Genomic DNA, 20,207 nt, shown 5'->3' on the forward strand with positions numbered 1-20,207 from the left:
TTTGTGATTTTGGCCCTGGTTTCTGCTGATCTGATGCAGCTAAAGTTTTACCCTGATTTTATTCAAACTGCAAGCGTGGTGGCCAGCAAAATGCTAAATCAGAGAAAAGTCTGAACGCGTGCCCGCGTGAGCAGACTCTGTGTCTGCAGAGCGGAGATCCCGGGCCGAGGACAGGAGAGGGAGCTGGAGCCCCGCGCAGAGCCCTGGGCCGGGCTTGGTCCCACCCGCGAGTCTCCATCGCCCCTGGCTGCAGCTTTCCCGACTTTGTGCGGGCTGTGTGACTCCGCAGGGACGAAATGAAGGTCTGTGCCAGGACCCCGGTAAGGCTGCCTTGGCCATGCGTACGGTTTAACTTCAGTCAATGCTGACAAAAGTGGCATTAAACTGAATATTAAGTCTGAGCTGTCAGTCAAGTTCAGGTGCGAAGTCGTGTCGAACAGGGGCTTTGGGGTATGATCATCAAATTATAAGCTGCATAGCAATAAATGCTGCAGCCAAGACCTGCTTACCCTGTGTTTAACTGTATGTCTCAAGGAAGTTGAGTGTCAACAAAGCTGTTTTAAAGATTAATTTATCCTACTTGGTCACCTTTTGTACTAGGTTCAGTCTCTTTCAATCAGAGTTTAATACATCAGTCCAAATTCGTGCCTTAAATACCCTCTCTGCAAAGTAGCTTGTACAACTTGGAAAGGCTACTAGCTTAGAAGGCTAAATGCCTGATCAGAATAAATAATGCTTTTAAATAGGCAAGCTGTAAGGCTAAGTTCTGCCTTCAATGTGTAAGACTGTGTAACCTGAGTAACTATAACTTCTAAGCTCCAAGAGCTGTGCAGGGTTTGTTCTCCACCTCCAACTGCACTATTAGCAGTGATCGCTGTTACCCAGAAAAGCTGGAATAGAAGGTAACTGCTGCTTCATTTTGGCATGATGTGATTGATAGTCCTCACCCTGTCACTCTTTAAAACAGCAAACTTTGTAAGACTGAGAAACAGAATGATTTTTTTCCTGACAGATGTGTGACCCTTCTTGGGTTTGCTAACCTTGAGGGAACACAGGACACAGAAGATGAGAGTTTCCAAATCCTTCCTGCTCCTCAGCTGTTCCTCCTAGTGAATCAATGCACTTGTTAAACTCTTACACGTTGAGCTTGTTCTGCCAAATGCTAGAAGGCTGAGGGGCGGTGAGATACAGGTGCTGCTGGTAGTGCTGAGCAGTACCTCCAGCATTGAGCATACAGGGTGAGTGCCCTCTTCAGTCACACCACCCAGATCAATATATTGAACCTGACGGAAGCTGCTTCCTTGGCAGAAGTCTCTTTTTAAGTGTAGACTTCCCCATCTGCAGCTGAAACAATCTCTTGACAGCTGGATGGGCTAATGCCGTGCTTCTGGGTAGCCAGGTCACTTCCAGCATGGCAGAGCACTGTGCAGCCCTTGCTCCCTTCATATGTGGCTTTTGATCTGGCAACTGCTAACTGCTACAATAATACTGCCCCTAACAGGTCTCATTTATTGCTGCTATCAAATACACTAGCAACTTGCTCACATTTCCATGACGGATTTTTTGTACTCAAGCCTATCTCCTCATTAATCTTGTTTAATCACTCTTATTGTCCCTAGGGCAGACCTGCTCGTGGACAGGTATAACTGGTGATATTGAAGTAGCCTTGGCATATGAATCAAAGGGAATAAGAGACTCTGGCTGTAAAGAAGCTTCTATTCATCCTGATAAAGTTTTAACTTTGGTAACAAATATTTAATACACTTTTATTTAAAGAAACCTCTCTGTGAAATGAAAACAATAAACAGATGCTGATGGCTTAATAGCTTAAGTGTAGCTTGAGCATTCAATCAATCTGAAAAGCAACTTATTGTGAGTATATTTCAGAATGGTGGAAGTTATTGCTATGATACATCTAATCATAATGGCAGTGGGAAAAATATATCCTCTCTTAAGAGCTGTGAATCAGGGATCAATTTGTTAGATTCCCTGTGGAGTTCAGTCATCTATGACTGTGCTGAATAGCTAAGTAAGGCTAAAGCAAAGAAATGACCAATTTATTTAAAAAGATGCCTTGGACAAGCTTAGGCCTAATGTGGGTGCAGGAAGGGAGTGGACAAGTCCTGGATGCTCTGCTACTAGAAAACAGTTGCTGTTGCCTCCTATTCTCCCTGCAGCCAAATTGCTTGGAAGCAAATGCTCCCCATTGCCATGCACCTTCTGTGGTGCTAACAGGAATTGCCAGCTCTGTCTCCTGAGGAAACAAGATGTAGGAAACCAAGTGGACTTCTTGGATTTAATAATCCTTTTTGTCTATAGCAAAAATAGTTTGAAATGTTAGCAAATCTTCACCTACTTTGGTGGTAGCCTGGATGTGAGTTTCATGTCATTCATATGACAATTTGCAGATGGACAGTAGAGAAAATCTGTTGGTATCAGGGGTGATAAGAGGGGAGAAATCAGCCTGCAGCTCTTCTTTGCTTGCTCAGCAGCTGCTGCTTGACTAGTAAGCAGGGTTACCAGCCTCCTGTGTTCCAACAGCCTTGCACAGACCCTTGGGAAAGCCAAACATGGTGCTTGGAGCTGGCAGTGCTGCCCTGGGAGGGAAAGGGACAGTGGAGAACAGCTGAGAGCCCCTTGCAGGAGGTGAGGACACCAGGGTATTACTGGGATACTTGGCAGGAATATTTAATTGGGAGCTAAGCTGCACTAGTCCAGCAGGACTAGTGGAACTGCTCCCTTCCTTTGCTTTCGCTACCTGCTGCTGCAATATAGCACTGCCTGCTATCTGCGAACCCCTGGAAGCTCATCTGCATCTACAAACATAACCCTTCTTCACATAGAGGTTAAAATGATAAGTTGAAATAAGTGTGAACAGATGCACTTTCTTATTGGCTCTTAAGTGTGATTTACTTAAGTGCAGAGCTCCTCCTTACCTCAGGTTTGTAGATCTGACCTTCACAGTTGCCTCTAATACATCTGAAAGTGGTTCATTTGAACTGTGCTATGTCTAATCACATTATAGTTGTTTTGTTAATTGTTTTGTAACTATCCAAATCTATTTGCTGTGTCTCCTTTCAATTGCTTCCAGGGGCTACTATTATCAGGATGATCAAGCCAGTTGCTGGCAGGAAAGCTATCTGTTCACAGGAAGTGGAAATATATAATACTTTCAGTAAAACTGACTGTAAGAACGACGACAGGGCCAGCCTAGGAGCTCACCTGGCCCAGCAGCAGAGGGTATCTGAGGAGAGTAAGACACAGAGCAAAAGTGCAGCACTGCTTGGTCAGAACTATCTTTCATAGCTCCAAATCTATTTTCTGAGTCAGAAGGGTCAGATACCACATGCCTCTAAAGTTGGAGGTATTCACCCAGGTACTTAATTTTACATTTATTTTTATTGGCCGTTTTGTTATTCAGCTGCTTGGTACTGTGAGATCCTTACCTGAATTCTCCTTGTCTGCCCTGGGCTTTACTATCCTGGCTAATGCAGCATCATCAAACATTTTTGGAGCTTCTGTATTCATGAAAAGTGAAGCAAAGCTCAAAGGAAAGAAAATGAAGCTGTGAATACCTGGAATATCTAGGGCAATTCACACCTGTCTGAGCAAATCATATAGTCCTGGGAATCTCTTTTTGACCTGTATTATTTGGACCACATTGCTGGAAGAAGTAATCAAACATTTGTATTTCTAGTGATGGTCTATATATCAGTGTCATTGGTCGCTTCTAATGTACAAAAGTGTTGCAGCCCTGCAGAGAACATTTTGTCTGCTCAGCCCAAGGGCAAAGCACTTCAGGTGCAGCTGTAAGTGCTATTTAGTTTTTAAATAAGTTCTTACGGTGCTCTGCATGCATGTGCTTTTGCCTATTGATTAAATAGGAAAGATTCTGGTTTTTTAAAACCACTTACATGGGGTTTTTTCAGTGGCTGGAGGATTACAGATTTTTCTCTGTGTGTGTGTGTGCAATAGCAGTCTAATATAGCTATTGGGAAAACAAAGGCATCCATAAGCTTGCTTTTATGTATTCCTTTATCTTTGCTTCTAGTTAATCAACAAGGAAGGCTGAATTACTCCACAGGGGTTGGCTTTGGGTAAAACAGCCCATTAGCAAGGTCCCACCTGAAGGCAGGCTAGCAGGGTTGGCAGCTCCAGGAGTCTTCCCCATTGTTATGATCTGCTTAAATATTGCAGAAAGAGTTTTTAGATTCGAATATTCCCTTGAGCAAAATTAAAACTCATACAAGTTATCTGTTGATACCAAAACTGTTTTTTATTAATTGCTAAGAGATGCAAAGAGAAAGAGGAAAAAATAAGAAAAGGTTGGAAAATGCTAAGATTACTTTTAGAAGCAGAGAAAAGATACCACCAAAACTACCTTTTCATCCGAGCTGGTCTGTAGGGTGGCGGGGAGAGAGAGAGAAGCAGTTTTTTGCCTTTTTTTTCTCTGGTCTCTGCCGCTTTCGATGTTATCTCTTTAGCTGCAGGGGGTCTTAGTTCTCTGGAATGCAGCCAGGCTGTGGGCCTCACCGCCGCTCACACCGGGCTGTGTCCCAGGCTGTGTGGAGGTCTCGACCTGCACCTCTCAGCCCTCAGAAATACGGTTAGGGTGGAGAAACTCACGTGGGTGGCACGGTGGGTCTCAGTCCACTTCAAGACGGCAGAGGTCCAGTCTCTGGTGACGGCAGGCAGCTTACGGTGGCAGAAGAAAAGGTGAGGGCGAGGCGGAGGAGAGATCCTTAGCTGCTATAGCCAATTCTCTCTCCCACTCCTCTTTCCCTGCTTTTCCCAAACTTTTCCTCATCTTTTATAGTGTTCCGAGGAGGTTGTGTGTGGTTTCTTGGCACGTAGCCCTATTCAGATGTTCACAGAGATATGATAATCATGAACAATACCAGGATCTTTTGGCAGGAAAACTCCAGTGGGAAAATTCTGGTGAGGACTTCTGGTGGAAAACTGACACAGAATTTTTGGTAGGAAGTTTCTGACAGGCAGAAACAATGGCGAAACATAATTTTTGGCATTTTTATGTTATCTGTCTGTTACACACCACCCTGTGGTTCGACATTGTTTCTTGGCACATCAAGGTAGTTTTCTTCAGTGGTGGTAATACGAATATAGCGAACAGAGGGGGAGAAAGAAACAAGCAAGCGGTCTATCATGCATTTAACTAGGCCAATGCCAGTAATTAGGAACAAAATTCCAATGACAATTGCTATTCCAATTTGTGCTATCCATTTTCCCCATCCAGTGAGTCCAAAAGACTCTAGGATGTTGGTAACCCATGTTCCATCTAACACTTCTTGCAGTTGCATTGCATAAAACAAATTTCTAGTGTGGTTACTTATTTCTGTCTGGCCCCTTTTAGGGCCCAACATTAAAATGTAGGAACAATCCACCGAGAGCTTATTTTGTGTTCTTTTCCATAAGTATCTTTTGCTTTCCAGGTGTATATGTTCAAGGGAGTGGTGAGTACCATTGGTACAGCTCCTACAGAAGGTAGTTCCACTAATACAGGTTGTCCAGGAAGGTGAGAGGGTTTCTGATTACTCTCATGTTTTGATGTTGCTAGTATCAGAGAGGGAGGCTGTGGATAAAAAGCTCTGAGTCTGGGACAGCCATTTACTCCCCATCTGTCATTCACCATTTTTACAGCATCCCATGTTGTAACTGGACCGATCAGTCCAGCTGGATTTCTGAGGTTTTAGAAATTGTTTAAGCAGGCCATTTGTTCTTTCCACTATGCCATTTGCTTGTGGATAATATGGTGTGAAATATCCACTGGATTCCTTCTTCCTTGGCCCACTCCTGGACGATGGCAGCTGTGAAGTGTGACCCGTTATCTGATTGGATAGATACAGGTTTTGGGAAAAAACTGAACCACATTTTAAGAGCTTCTAGAGTGTTTGTACTGGTTGCTTGAGGGAAAGCTTCTTCTTGCACTAATCCTGACCTGACTTCCAGTCCCACTAACACATACTGTTTTCCTTCAGACTTTCGAAAGAGTCCAATATAGTCTATCTGCCATGTGTCCCACAGCCCTTTTCTGTCTCTGATATGTAACGGGGGTTGTTCTAAAGGATGACGCTCGAGTCGGGTTCTGCACTGTTCACGTGAGGATATGCAGGTGCAGCACATCTCTCGAGTTACTGGCCACCCCCTGCTTCCTGCTTCTCTGTATAGGTCTTGTGCTCCTGTGTGCTGTCTCTTTAAATGCAACCACTCTAACAATCTGTCCCAGTACTCTGCAGGAGTTTTTACACTTAGAGGGGCTAATCTGGCCAGTTCATCTACTTTGTTGTTCCAGCGGCTAGCGGGAGTTTCATTTTCTTGATGAGAGGCTACCCATCCGACTAAAACATTCCCTTTCTTTGCTATAGCAAGAATTTCTTGCCCTTTCTCTTTTTGCCAAACAGGGACTCTATTCACTTCCCAGTCATTTTTGTCCCAGAAGGGGAGCCACTCAGTACACCCTTTGAACACAGCAAAAGAATCAGTGTAGACATATACAGTCAGAGGTTTCGGCTTCATGATTAAATACACTCCAAACTGCTACTAATTCTCCTACCTGTGCACTGTCTTCTTCAGTTATTATTTTGTCTCCTGTATGTACCTGTAAAGCTACAGCATGATATTTCCAAACTTTACCTTCCCGTTTAGCTGAGGCATCAGTAAACCACACATTCTGCAATTGTTCTGAGTATGGGGGTGATGCTTCAATCACAGAAGCTGGAGAATCAACTGTGCTTTTTAAAGTAACCTCATCTTGTCAGGGAAGATTTTTGCGAGCTCCCTCTGTTACCTGAAAAATGGTGCAATAAATGGTGGTTCAATTTGAGCATACCATTTCCGAACAGTAGCTCGCTGGGCCACCCCGTCAGGGGGTGGGGTTCCTGTCAAAACAGGCTTGATGACCTTGAAGGGTCCCCTTAAAATTAGAGGTTGCTGATGGACAATTTTTTCTGTTTCAGGAAAAGCAATACTCACCACAAATAAGTCTTTTTTTCTAGATAGAATATCATTGTTCAGCATCTTTGAAACTGCGTGAATAAAACCCTATAGGCCTGGTGGGACCATCAGGTCCTTTCTGCCATAAGTGTATGGACAGTCTGGAGCTTGCGAATCTCCACTCAATTTGTACTGGATCGGTAGGGTGTATGGGGCCTAATGAGTGGTATGTGTTGGCCTCAAAAATCAGGAGTTGTAGGGCTTCATCGTGAAGGGGGGTCCAATCCCACCTTGCTTTTTTCCACAATAAATCATCTAAGGGCCATGCAATTATTGAAAAATCAGGGATGTGTTTTCTCCAAAAAATCAGCAGGCCTAAAGCATGCTGCAAATCTTTTTTATTCTCTGGTGTTTTAAGTTGGTCTAGGCAGGTAAGTGTGTCTGGGGGAATACAAACCATTCCTCCCTTCCACCAAATTCCCAGGAATTTTACGTCTTGTGAAGGAGGTTTTACCTTTTCAGGAGGGATATTCCTTTTTCTTTTAAATCTCCAATAACTGGAGTGATTCCTTCCCTTGCTCCCAAGGGTAAGGGGTAAGGTTTGACATTGGTTCCTAGGGAGGGAGGAAGAGCAGGGGCAGGACTTAGTAAACACAGATGTGGGATTTATTTTCCAAAAGCCCATATGTTTCCTTCCTCATCAGTCCAAGACCTTCCCTTCAGGAGGTCTAGTCCCAAGAAATTGGTAGGAAGTTTACCCAAAATCATTAGGGTTTCAACTGCTTTCTCCTCCCTTGGTAACCAGCATCTTACCTTTGCTGTTATCTGAGGTTGTATGTTCCCAAAAGCACCCGCAACAAATATGCCTTTACGTGAGGGAGTGATTCCACATGCAGATGCATCTTCAATTTTCAGGGCAGATACCTGAGCACCAGTGTCTATCAAAAAAGTTACAGGAGTTCTGCGGGGACCAATAGGAAAGGTTATTAACAAATCTCCTTTGGAATTTTTGGTAAGCCGTCTAATGTAAAACCAGCCTTCGTCCCCCAGCTTACCTACTGAGGACGAAGAGAGGAGTTTCCTGTCACCTCCCCTTGCTGTGACCCCTCCAGGGCAGGGGCTGTAGCAGGGACAGTTTTCAGGGATTCCTCCTTTACTGGCCATTCTTGAATTAATATCTCTAATTTATCTGTGTGTTGGCCATCCATTAGGGACTTTGGGATTCCTTTTTGCAAGCCCACAATCCACAGGGCATTCCTTTTTTCCCTGTATCCCCCAGTGTTAGTGGGTCCTCCTTGTCCAGAGGAGAACGTTACCTTTCTGAGTCTTGCTGGAGTACTTTTGCATTCTGTGCGCCGAATTGATTTAGTATCAGTAGTAACTGAGGGTACTGGACCATATTTTCTTCCATAATTAATTAATTCCTGTGCCACTTATCCCCAGGTCCACATCTTATTTTCTCCACGGTAACATCTGGGGGTTAAAGCTGCTTTTAAAGTGGCTGCAGTTCTTTCCCCTTTGGTGAGGCTTTCTACTTGTCCTTTTAGCTGAATGCCAAAGGGCTTCATAGCCTCAGGGAGTCCCCTGATAAGGGGAATCGTTCTTTCAGGGTCTACAGGCAGCATCATAAGGGATTCACGTCTGGTGAATTGGTGTTAATTCCCTATCATACATCATTTGTAAACAAGCAGCCTTTTGAACACCTTCTACAATCTGATTAACATTTCCCACTATAGCCAGAGGATCTCCCCTTTCTAAGGGGTTGAGTCCTCCAGCCCAATAGGCTGCTCTTTGGGTAAGGAACCAAGGTGCAGGGTTATCTCCTGTGGTCAGGAAAACTCCGGCTCCCCAAAATCCTTCAGCCTCTTTTTCTGATAACAAAATTTGATCACCCCCAGTAAGAGAGACTCTCCAAACATACTCAGTCTCAAGACTCTAGGAGTTCTGCTATATTCCTTTTTTAATTTAGCTAATTCAGTTGCTGTATAAGGGACTTCTTTTGTAGTTATTTGAGGTGTATCGTCATCTGAGCCCTCATATGTGTATTCTGTTTTAATTAGGGGACGGAGAGACACCGATAGCTTTTCCACTTGATCACGCAAAGGTTTTAAGTCAGAGAGAGGGTATATTTCTTTAGAGGACTCCAGTTCTGACTCCCTTTTTCCTTCTCTCATTAATCTTGCATACAGCTCCTCTCAAAGCACACGGGCTGTAGCCCTTTCATTCCTTATCTCTTCCTGGAGGACAGTGGCAGTAGCCGCTTGTTCCTCCAACGGCATCTGCAAAGACTTAACCAATTCTTGCAGTGAGTTAACCACTTTCATGTGAGCTTTTTGCTGCTGTTCTTTGTTGTTAATTGCAGTTATTACAGCTGCACCTAACATTGAACAAATGATAGGTTTTCCTTTACCTTTTCTCGCCCCTGCCTGCAGGGTAGAGATTCAATCAACAATTGCTTGAATATTACACCAATTATCTTGTGCCCATTCCATTCCCGGAAGAGATGGCCTGGCACCAAATTCATCTAACAGATTAGTAAGAGCTTGCACATTATGTTCCATGTTACCACAAATTTGGAGTGATCTTCTCCAGAGAGCCCCTCTTAAAAGTTACATTACAGCAAAACCGGGGTGAGCTTATCTGGGGGGCCCCTCGTAAAAGTTAATTTCCAAAATTTCACCCCTTTCTCCCCAGAAAGCACTAAGTTACAATGTGCACATTAACTTCAAAACCAAACCAAAACAAAAAAACCTGAAAAATAACTTGTAAAGTCAAAAGTCCTTAAGTCATACAGTCATACAGTCAAAAAAAAAGAAAGGAAGGAAGGTACCTTACTCTGATTGTCTTATCACAGAATGATCGATCATAAAAATTAGCAATTATCATGTTTGGGAATAAACAGTTTTGCTTCAAGGGAGATCCTGTCTGTGACACCAATACCCATCGAGTCACACAAACAACTGTGCTGCCCAAACTGCATTCCCTTATTCCCAAGGGAATGTCCTCTGTGCTCTGATTGATTTATGTCCCTGACACAGCTCTGTGTAGTATTTTCTGGCTTTGAGAGCCATCTACAAAAAGTACAGATTGATCATGGATCCTCCTGGGATGGGTGGGTAGGATAAACCATCAGCCCCTTCTCTCATGTAGCAAAGCTTTTATGAATCAATGCCCTTATCTAAAAAACTCCATGCAAACATTAGAGTCTGGCACCTGAAGAACTTGCTACCAGCAAAAATAAGTGCTTTGAAAAAAAAGTAGAACAGTGAACTTCTTTCCAAAATGAATAGAAATTAAAACACTGGACTCTCTCAGCACTCTTAAGTGCTGTAGTATCTACTGCAGATAGAAGAGACTGTATCCCGATGCAACTGTTCTCATTGCTAATTCTCATCCCTCTTTTTATAATTTCCTAGACCTACTTTAGCATGGAAACACTGGGAATTTATTTTCATCTCCAATAAGTGCACTAGCAAGTGGAAAACTTGGATTTTAATTAAATTGTAAGTGTGTAATTGTTAAAAGACTGTCACACAATGTCAGATGGGTGAGCCTCCTAGTTCTGGAATGGGCAACTCCAAGCTTCAAAAGACAGAATAAGAAGGTGTAAAGGAGATAGGTGTAAAGGTGTATGTCAGCATGAACCTCAATAGCTACGTGAATCCTCCCATGATAATCCAGTGCTGTAGCAAATCATGTTGAGACCAGAGTGACCCTGAATCTGATAACTTCTGGGACAGCACCATTAATATCTTGAGGGTAGAGCTGCAGGATGTGGCTGCAGCAGAAACGTCATTATTTTCCTTTGTCATCATCCAGAATATGTTATCTCACCTCCCACTTGGAACTCCTCCTGCTTATCAACTGCCAAAACTAAAAGCTACTGATAGATATGTACAGAAGGAGCTTCATGGTAATTATTCAGTTACAGCTGATGACTGTTTTCTGTGTATATTAGTATACCTCAGTTCTTCTGATTGTTTATTGGAAGAGGATATATGGACTAGGCAGCGAAAGGGAAAGTTTGGCTCTGCAGGCAGTGCTGGTGGGTGAACTTGGGTACATCTGCACCACAGGACTCCACTAAGCAAGGGAAGTGCCACAATCCAGGGGAGTGGGGCAAAGGTGCCAGCAGAACATGGCTGATGTAGGGACCCTTCCTACAGGCTTAGGAAATATTCACCAAGAGGATTAAAACCTTTCAAAGATAATATTTTTCTTTTCAGCCTCCACAAGAGTTGGCACAGCCTAGTGTGCTACAAAGCACCCTTTTTTCCCTTGCTCAGAACATCCTGAATTAATTCTTGGCAGAACTACCTAACTGTGCATAGATAGGAACAAACTCCAGCAAAGCTGGGGCCTCCTGCAAGGCCATTCACCTGGATCTCTCCCCTCCAGGACTTTGTGAGTATGGAGACTTTCTCTGTACTCCTGTGGCAGATGGGTGGATGTGGTAGAGCAAGAGCACCAACATCAACACACACACAGAGTTAGGAAATGCAGGTGTCTAGAACTGAGACAGAATGATTTTGTAGATCATAAAGGCAACTGAAAATGCCTAGTGAGAGGGCACAGCTCAGATCAGCAACTGTAAGATCAGATCTCGCAGCATGAACGTGCACAGTGAGCTCTGCACTGGTGTTTCAGTAGCTCCATTCAGCAGAGGAGCCCTCTGGAAATAGCTGCCTGGTTTGGCAAGATGACCTCAACAGCCACGTCTTCGAGGAGCACAGAAATCCCCACATTTCCCATGAGTCACAGGACACACTCTTGACCCCACCCACTGCCATCAGGAGTTTTATGATAAAAGAAAATCAATCAAGATGCCCATGTCAGCTGAGTGTTCTCCAAACTCTGTCTCCCCTCCAGGCTTCTGAAAGCACTGGATCCATTCAGCAACCTGCATAGGCTGGAGCCCAAAGCACTACTTGGTGTTGGCAGAGGAATCTTTCCAGGAATTCAGTTTAATGTGAAAATGCATTTCAATGCACTTAATGACCCTCTGAAAGCACCTGCACCACCAGCATGACTGAGGTCACTGGGGACCTCCTGCTTTACTTAGCATAACCCAATGGATTTTAGTGGGCACTTGGTGGCCGTGTACACTTTAAGGTCCAGGTTTTAAGGATTCCAAGTAAGAACATAAAGCAGTGTCAAGCATTTGTGGGGTTTGTGACTCAGCTGGAGAGGGAATTCCATATCCTTTTAGTAATTTGCTCAAATAAGGTTTTTGAAAATCTATTTTTATAGAGAAAGAAAATCCAGGGGGCAGCAATGGTAGCAGTGAATTTGCCTCTGGATTTTCTCCGTCTGCCTTCAAAAAACAAAAGTGTTATTGCCAAAGTTGATTCTGATTTCCTTGCAGAAACTGTCCACTGTCTCTTCCATGGACAGTGCTGAAATATAATGCAAATGTGAGCAGTTAAAATACCTGAAGGCAACAAAACCAGATTGGTGCAGAAAATCAGTGACGTTTTCCCCCTACCCTTCCTTACTGAGCACTGCTATTTTACAGCAGTAGAAATCCTTTTGGAGTTTCCTAGCTGACACAGAGCTCCATATCTTTACTACTGCAAGAAGAAGAAAAGAAGAGAAAGGTAATATCTAAAGTGAAAGTAAATTAGCCACAAAATAAAATATTTCTAAAGACACTTAATTTCATGTCAGTTCAGAGGAGCCTTTTGGATTTATGCCATCTTAAGGCAAAATATTAGTACATGCTTCAGGATTGCCGGTCTTTTAATACTCTGTGTTGCAGTTCAGAAGCTGTAAGGAAATGTAATTGGATCTTGTTATGCCTGAATTGATAATTAGACTTTATTTTGGAATGTATTCTTCTATTAAAAGAAGAAATAATAGACTTTGCATGATTATTAATGTATTGCAATAATCCTCAATTCTACAGATTACTTTTCAGAAACACGAGCATTATCTTGCAGAAACGATGACATTTACTGGCTTATTTTTCTTCTGCATGCTGATGAACATGCTAACAGGTAAGATTACTGCTGAATTTATCCTTGTTTATGTTTTCAAGTAGCCAGAAATATTTTGTTATGAATACCATATCCTCTATTTAGTATCACTTGTGTATTAATCATAACTATTCTGGCTGTTACTTATAAGTATTTGGTTTGTAGCACTGAATGACTGCAAATGGGGAATTTCTTATTCTACTGTTCAAGAAACAAAAATCCTTTGGCTAAGCAGAGGGTCCTACATGGGCATTAACCCTAACCCCTGTCATCTTCTGGCTACACGGGAAACCTTTTATTAACAGAAAGTCTTTCTGTGCACGAGCTGGTACTAATGCGTTTCCTCTTTATTCACAGATGCCCGATCCATCCAGGATGGAGATGGTAATTCCTAATGTATTTTTATTTGCTTTGTATCACTAATAATTAGGAGAGTAATTTGTAACTCCCAGACCTGATGCCTAGCAGTGACTTTGGCAGGAATGCTCACTAACCTCAATGGGCTGTGGAAGCGCTTTCATCTAGTTCTGGTGGAGAAAGAAGAGTGAACTTTTAGAAATGTCTTTAAAATTTATTAAAAGCTGAAATATTAGTGTCTAATAATAGAGCTAATATACTTAAAGTCTTAAAATGAAAAGGGACTATGGTCAAGTCACTAATTCTGTTGTACAAAATCATAACTGGAAAGCACCAGACTTGTAAGTGTATCAGACATCTGAGGATTTTGTCTGTCCTGAACAGTAATATTATATGTGCATCTGGTTATTGGCAAGAGATACTGGCCTCCACAACATAAAGCTTAAAATTTACAAATTGCCACAAATCCAATTACAGAAATGTTGGACTAAATCCCTTAGCAAAGCTACCCTGTGGTTCATGTTGCTTCATGTGATTAGTCCATTGGATTAGTGTTTGCCTTTGATTAAATAAAAAACCCTCAACACCCTAATGATGTTTACACTGGCTTGCTGATGATTCTATCAGTTAACCTCTCTTTGGCTTTTCAGACAGAATTCTGTCTGGAAACAAAATTGCAAAGAAGTATCTACAGTAATCAGGTACTGCTATTGCTGGTGTACATCTAAGTTAACCAGCAGGACAGCCAGCAGCATGTCCAGTGCACAGATACAAATATGCAGAGTATCATAACAGATATGAACTGTAGAAATACAGAATAAGGTCTAATATTAAGTTATAATTCAAACCTGTCCCCCTATGCCCCAATCTATTTCTTCATAGCTCTAAAATATTTTGAATGTATCACCTGCGTTTGTGCACGGCAAATACTTCTGCAGCAACCTTCTGAGACGGTCAGAGGAACGTGTGTCAATGTGAAAATACAACCCTCTTCAGGCAGTGTTCTGTTGCTCTCATTACCAGCAATTATGGTTTTCTTTCACACTAGGCCAAGCAGTAGCCTGCAAAGTGAATCTAAGGTCAGCTGGTATTAACAGTGAGTTCTCCTCTGCAGATAGCATTTCACTGGTTCATTTGTTTGGTTATGTGCCATCTGGGCCTGTGTACTGCAAACTTTACTCCATAAAATTAAGCTCTGACAACAGGATTGTTGAAGGCTCTTAATTCCTACTAAAGACCCTGGTCCCAAGCTGAGTGGAATGGCTCCCATTCATTTAAATAGGCTTTAAATCAAAACAAAATACTAGATTTAGCTTTGCTGCACAGAAAGACATTTGTAACTATGTGGTCTCAGCTAGTGTTTATATGTTATATATGCTTCTGTGTTTGCCCAGATTTGGGCCCAAGGGTGGTCAGCTTCTGCATTTTCAGAACTGACTTTGTTTTCCTGCTGAATTTGAAACCGTTTCAATGAGTATACCACTTTTTCTGATATTCCTAGAGCAGGCACAAATACAACAGCTGTCTTCCAGGCAGCAAAACTTTTCCTTTCCCTTCCCTTAGCCTGTTTCCTACAGCCCTCTGAGAAGAGGACAACTGCAGTCCCAGGCAATGTCAGGGAAGTATGGCCTCAGTCCTGGGGAGCTCTGTGGGCAGAGCGGGCAGCTGCAGGGTCAGAGTATAGATGATGGTGCCTTATTCCTTATATTTTTATATTGGGCAAAGCAAATTGTGTGGAATGAGAAAAAATGGCTTTCAATTGCAACCACTCTTTGCCTTTAAATAAACAGCAGCCTTCTAGCAATTAAATCAGCCTGATGAATTCTTGAATTGCCCTAGATGTGGATGGTGTGCCTTCATTCCTCCTCTCCATCTTGTCCCACTCTGTCACACTAATGCATCAGGAGCAGGGAATACTGGCTTCATCTTCTACAGAGTGAGGGATGGAGAGGGGTCAAAGGCTCTCCCTGCCTCTCTCCTGCCAGAGGAGCCCATAAGCCCCATTAGGGAACCCAGAACCCCAAACCATATTGGCTCCCAGGACCAAGCTTTCAACAAAAATGCTTTGTATTACAGTAATCTGCAACATTTTATTTTGGTTGTTTTTTTTTTAAGATCTGTACCAGGAAGCTGTAGCCTTGCCATACTGGCCTTTCTCATCCAACGATTTCTGGTCCTACGTGGAATATTTCCGGACCTTGGGAGCCTACAACAGGATCAATGAAATGGCCAGAGCTTTTTTTGCCCAGTTCCCTTTTGGGAGCCACCTTGGCTACCACGTGCCTGACCACGAGCGCTAAGTGCCTCACTCAGCTTTGCTAGAGCCAGTGCTGAGGTGTTTGGGTGAATACCTGTCTGACAGCAAACATACCTAGGCTGCCCTCAGCCACCTCGTGATACTCACTGCAGTCACACATGGCATTTCATGCTTCAAATTAGTTTCCTTTTTACAATTTATGGGTGCCAAGGTGTTAGAGCAAATACCTGCCAGTGAACGCACCTGGGCTGCCCTCAGCCACTTTGTGATACCACAGCCATGCACAGAATTTCATGCTTTAAATTAGTCTCTTTTGTGCAACTTAAAGGTGCCAATAAATGCAGCTGGGCTGGCCTCAGCCACTTAGTGATACTCACTGCAGTTGCACTCAGCGTTTCATGCTTTGAATTTTTTACAATTTATCCTTTCGCGTGAAAACAATAAACTCCTCCATTCTGCTGCACAGTTTTGGGAGCTTTTTTTACCCATGATGCTCACAGCGTTGACTCAGGAAACCACTCTCTGAGAGTACAGGAGTCGTGTATGTACAGGAATTATCTGGCCAGTCCGCCCATTCTGGGGGCTGCAAGGACCACCAGTTTAAACCACAGCTGCACCCTCTGCAGGGCAGTGCCTCACCTCAAGCCTTGGCCCGCCACAGGGGGAGGGCGGGGTGAGCAGAATGGCGGCCGCCATTTCCCTCCTCGCCATGGCAACGGCGGCGCCCCCGCCCACAGGGCGGCCATGAGAGGCGGTTCCTCCTTGCCCGCGGAAGTGACGGCGCAGAGGGGCCGCCATGAAGCCGGCGGTGGACGAGATGTTTCCCGAGGGAGCCGGGCCGTACGTGGATCTGGACGAGGTGAGGGGTGAGCAGGGGGAGCCGTCGCCGTGCCGCCGTGGCGCGGGGGCGCTCAGCGGCTGCTTTCCCAGGCAGGGGGAAGCACGGGGCTGCTGATGGACCTGGCCGCCAACGAGAAAGCTGTGCACGCCGACTTCTTCAATGGTAAGGACCGCCGCCGGCTGGGCGGGGGGGTTGAGGAGTGTCGCAGCAAACCTCGCTTCTCGCTGATCTCATATCTTTGGTGCCTGGTGGCCGCTAAACTCACTAACTACATCTCTGGTGAGCGGTGTAAGAGCGCTTCAGTGTTAAATAATGCAGGCGGGAGCGGTAAAATGCGTGGTTTTCCTCTCGTGGAAGTTTTGGTATTGATCACCTCAAGGAAAAGTACCTTTATCTGTTTGCGTAACAAGTAACTTATATTAACCTGTGCAAATAGATACAAAAACGTGGAATGGACTTCAAAAAATTGTGTCTGGGCATTACATAGGTAGTTCATTAATCTCTTAAAGTATGTGTGCATATGTGTCCGAAGGAAAATAAACCACTGTTTTTAATGCAGTTTCTGCATTTGAAAGTGAGCTGTATGCATATAGAATTATAAGATGGTTTGGGTTGGAAAGAACCTTAAAGATCATCAAGTTCCATCCCCCCTTCTGCTATCCCAGGTTGCTCAGAGCTCCGTCCAACCTTGCCTTGAACGCCTCCAGGGATGGGGCAGCCACAGCTTCTCTGGGCAACCTATGCCGGGGCCTCACCACCCTCACAGTGGAGAATTTTCCCCTAATATCCAATCTGAATCTACTCTCTGTCAGTTTGAAGCCATTCCCCCTTGTCCTGTCATTCCAAGCCCTTGTAAATAGTCTCTCTGCTTCTTTGCCATAAGCTCCCTTCAGGTACTGGAAGGGTCCAATTAGGTCACCCCAAAGCCTTCTCTTCTCCAGGCTGAACAATTCCAATTCTCTCAGCCTAGATATAAGTATAGACAGCTGCTTTGAGAGGAAAGAGCTGCATATCAGGCCACTTAGTGGTAGAATATAGAACACTGCACTTGATTACTAAGGGTTTTTCTATGCTTCTTCTCAAGAAGTATGTGTAGACATTCCAACAGGGAGTTTCAGATACATTATTAAATCTGGTTGCTGTAGTGGTGTTAATATCACAAACTGGTATTAATTCCAAAATAAAGTAGGTTTCTCGTGGTTCTCAACATTTAGAATGCAGGAGAAAAAGGAATTTTCAGTTATACTCTCAGGAGTGGTGAAGGAGCTAGCTCTGTGTTGGAGCCAGCATATTCAGGAGCAGATATTTCCGTAAAGTTCTACCATCATGGTATTATATTCCATTGGTATTTTAGGACTCTTCTAAATGAGGATTAATCCTCTGTTTATTGTATGGCACGTAGACTGCCTTCTGTAAGAATAAGGGCTTGTATTCAGTTATGTTGTTAGTTTATGCTCAATATACAAAGAAGATACAAAGCTGAGTAGTTAAGAGCACTTTCCAAAGATGAAATGTAGCCAGCCACATTTCACTAGTCTGAAATGAGTTCAGAGAGAGAAATGTTATTAGCACCTTCAAAGCAATGAAATGTTTTTAAGGAAGGGACTTTTAACAGCAAATCCCACTTGAGAATGTCAGTCTGCAGCATTTAGAGGTGTGCCTGGATGCTGTGACCTAAAGCCACGATTCTGCAGGAGTGTTTACATCTGAGACTTGCTGCATGCATAAAGCTAGCACTTGCTTTGTTCTGGGCTCAGGGAATCTTGCTTGATCCTCTCTGTGATGGCTACTTAATGCCGTTATTAAAGCCCCTTCTTTTAAGCTTAGCTTTCATGAGTTTGATTGCACAGCTTGTATTGTACAAGTGGGGCAGTTTAACTGTGCGTGACAGAGAACATGTCCATGGGTTTGCCTACCTTTGCTGTCTCTTTCCACCCTGATTACATTTCCAGTAATAGATGGTGCAGTAACTCTCATTCACTTAATTCATCTTTATTTCTGTTTTTAATAACGAAGTACTCTACTTGAGTATGTGCATTTCTAACAGTTGAAACTTTTAAGGGTAATTTTACCTTGTCTTATTTTTCTAACTAGATTTTGAAGATCTCTTCGATGATGATGACATCCAGTGAACTTGGTTGTCCAGCTATGCAGTGCTGAGATGTGGATTTTTCTCTAGGATCACCTGTGGTGTCCATTATTTATTAAAGTAATCGAAATGGGAAAATCACAAGCCGGGGGGGGAAACCTGTATAAGCTGCTCGGGGAATATGAAAACCAGATGGTTAAAGATAACTAAGGAGGGAACTGTGGAATGTTATTTCTAGGAAGCTGTGCGTAGATTTCTGTGGAAATTTTATTTGCTGATGTGCTTATTGAATAAAATACTAAAAAAACCTCTCCACTCTGGGTTATACTTTTAAAGTAGATATTGCTGTGTTCTGAGCTCCCTTAGAGAATGATTTTTTAATTTTATTTTTTAAATAATTCACTGTTACTTTTGGATATTATATAAAAGATATGTGGCAGGGCGCATTGCTGCCTAGGAAAGCTTTGTTTGTCCCACAATAAAGGATTATCTTGGGATAAGATGGTTGCTTGTTCTGAATAGTCCAGTTCATTTGTTGGTCACACTCATGGCTAGGCTTCGCGAACGAAGATTTGGGATTTGGGGTCGGTCACACTAAGAGCAGTGTAAGTGGTCTTCTGTTTCAAGACATCAGTACTTCACTTTTAATTTAGGAAGCACAGAAACCAAAAGTAATTTCACCTTGATATTTTAAGCAGAGAAGTGTTCTGACCCTGGACCATGGGAATGCTTGGATTTAAAAATATAATTTAATTCCTGAAATTGTACTTTATAGAAAGAAAATAATTTAGGATTCTTTTCTCCTGCAGCAGGTAGTGCAGTCGTTTGTACTCAGAGGTAAGTGTATATGAATTAAGCTGTTGACATATTAGTTCAGATTTTGACCCAAGTTTTCAGAATGTTTTTAGAAATGTTTTATTTTCACCCTTCAGTGACCAAAGGGAATCTCAGAATTAAAGGAACAGGTGAGTTTTTAGCACATTATTTCCGAGTCAAGAGTGTATCCTGTCTAATCTCAAATGCAATGTGTATTCCATAAATTGATCACAAAAATGATACTGTGATTGATCTTTCTGTGAACACCTGGCACTGATTAAATTTCACCTGAACTGAAGCTCTCTCCTCTCCTACTTCTTTCACATTTTTTTCTTTGCTTTGCCTTAAAAAATGAAATCTTAAATTTTACAGTGTCTATGCTGACCACTAAGCTTAAAAACGTAAGCACGATAAACCTAGTAGGATTTAGATGTCTTTTTATTGTGCTCCTGTTGATTTCTGAGCAGCCTGTGTTTCATCATGCAGTGAACATTAAATCAGCATTTCTGACACTCTGCTTGGTGTCTGATGCTGCCATGTGTCCCTGAAGGAACAGCCTCATTCAGGCAGTTTCCCTTTTAGTGCTTGCTTTGCTTAGAGCTTGGCATTTCCAGCTTTTCTCATTGAAACCAAGGTAAAACAGTTTGAGAGGTGGCAAGCGTGTCTGGGCTGTCGTCTCTAGCTTTGGTGCTGTGCTTTCTCCAAGCCAGGTTTTGAAAGTTGGTGCCTGTAAATAGAGGCTGCGTTCTAGGCAGGAGCAAATTATGACATAAGATCTAAGAAGCAACTCTGCTCTTTAGCTACTTTTCCTGATTCCTTAAGATGGTCATCTTGTTTTTAGAATATTTCCTTGTCCATGTTTTTACATACTTTTTGGTTTTTCATTTGCTTTCCTTAAGTTGTAAGAAACTTGAGCCCTGT

The 20,207-nt window shown here is 43.0% G+C and overlaps 2 protein-coding genes and 1 long non-coding RNA gene across 4 annotated transcripts; 2 read left to right on the forward strand and 1 right to left on the reverse strand.

Annotated features, from left to right (window-relative positions):
* Nucleotides 1-238: 238 nt before the first annotated feature.
* OTOS (otospiralin) lies at nucleotides 239-16,019 on the forward strand. The gene is made up of 4 exons (XM_027725273.2): nucleotides 239-320; nucleotides 12,857-12,947; nucleotides 13,284-13,310; nucleotides 15,399-16,019. The coding sequence occupies exons 1-4, from the start codon at nucleotides 297-299 to the stop codon at nucleotides 15,581-15,583; spliced, it is 327 nt and encodes a 108-aa protein (XP_027581074.1). The 5' UTR covers nucleotides 239-296; the 3' UTR covers nucleotides 15,584-16,019.
* LOC113990144 lies at nucleotides 4,256-15,835 on the reverse strand. 2 transcript variants are annotated; one of them, XR_005563094.1, is made up of 3 exons: nucleotides 14,191-15,835; nucleotides 7,765-7,912; nucleotides 4,256-6,805 (listed from the first exon to the last, which is right to left on the reverse strand). It is a non-coding gene; the product is annotated as an uncharacterized LOC113990144 (long non-coding RNA). The 2 variants fall into 2 exon arrangements; XR_005563093.1 differs by having other exon boundaries at nucleotides 4,256-7,912.
* Nucleotides 16,020-16,296: 277 nt separating the features above from the next.
* On the forward strand, nucleotides 16,297-18,972 carry COPS9 (COP9 signalosome subunit 9). The gene is made up of 3 exons (XM_027725272.2): nucleotides 16,297-16,399; nucleotides 16,471-16,543; nucleotides 18,476-18,972. The coding sequence occupies exons 1-3, from the start codon at nucleotides 16,337-16,339 to the stop codon at nucleotides 18,511-18,513; spliced, it is 174 nt and encodes a 57-aa protein (XP_027581073.1). The 5' UTR covers nucleotides 16,297-16,336; the 3' UTR covers nucleotides 18,514-18,972.
* The last annotated feature ends 1,235 nt before the right edge of the window (nucleotides 18,973-20,207 follow it).

This window comes from Pipra filicauda, unplaced genomic scaffold, assembly GCF_003945595.2.
Source record: "Pipra filicauda isolate LSUMZ 115617 unplaced genomic scaffold, ASM394559v2 scaffold186_size1760508_pilon, whole genome shotgun sequence".
NCBI lineage: Eukaryota > Metazoa > Chordata > Aves > Passeriformes > Pipridae > Pipra > Pipra filicauda.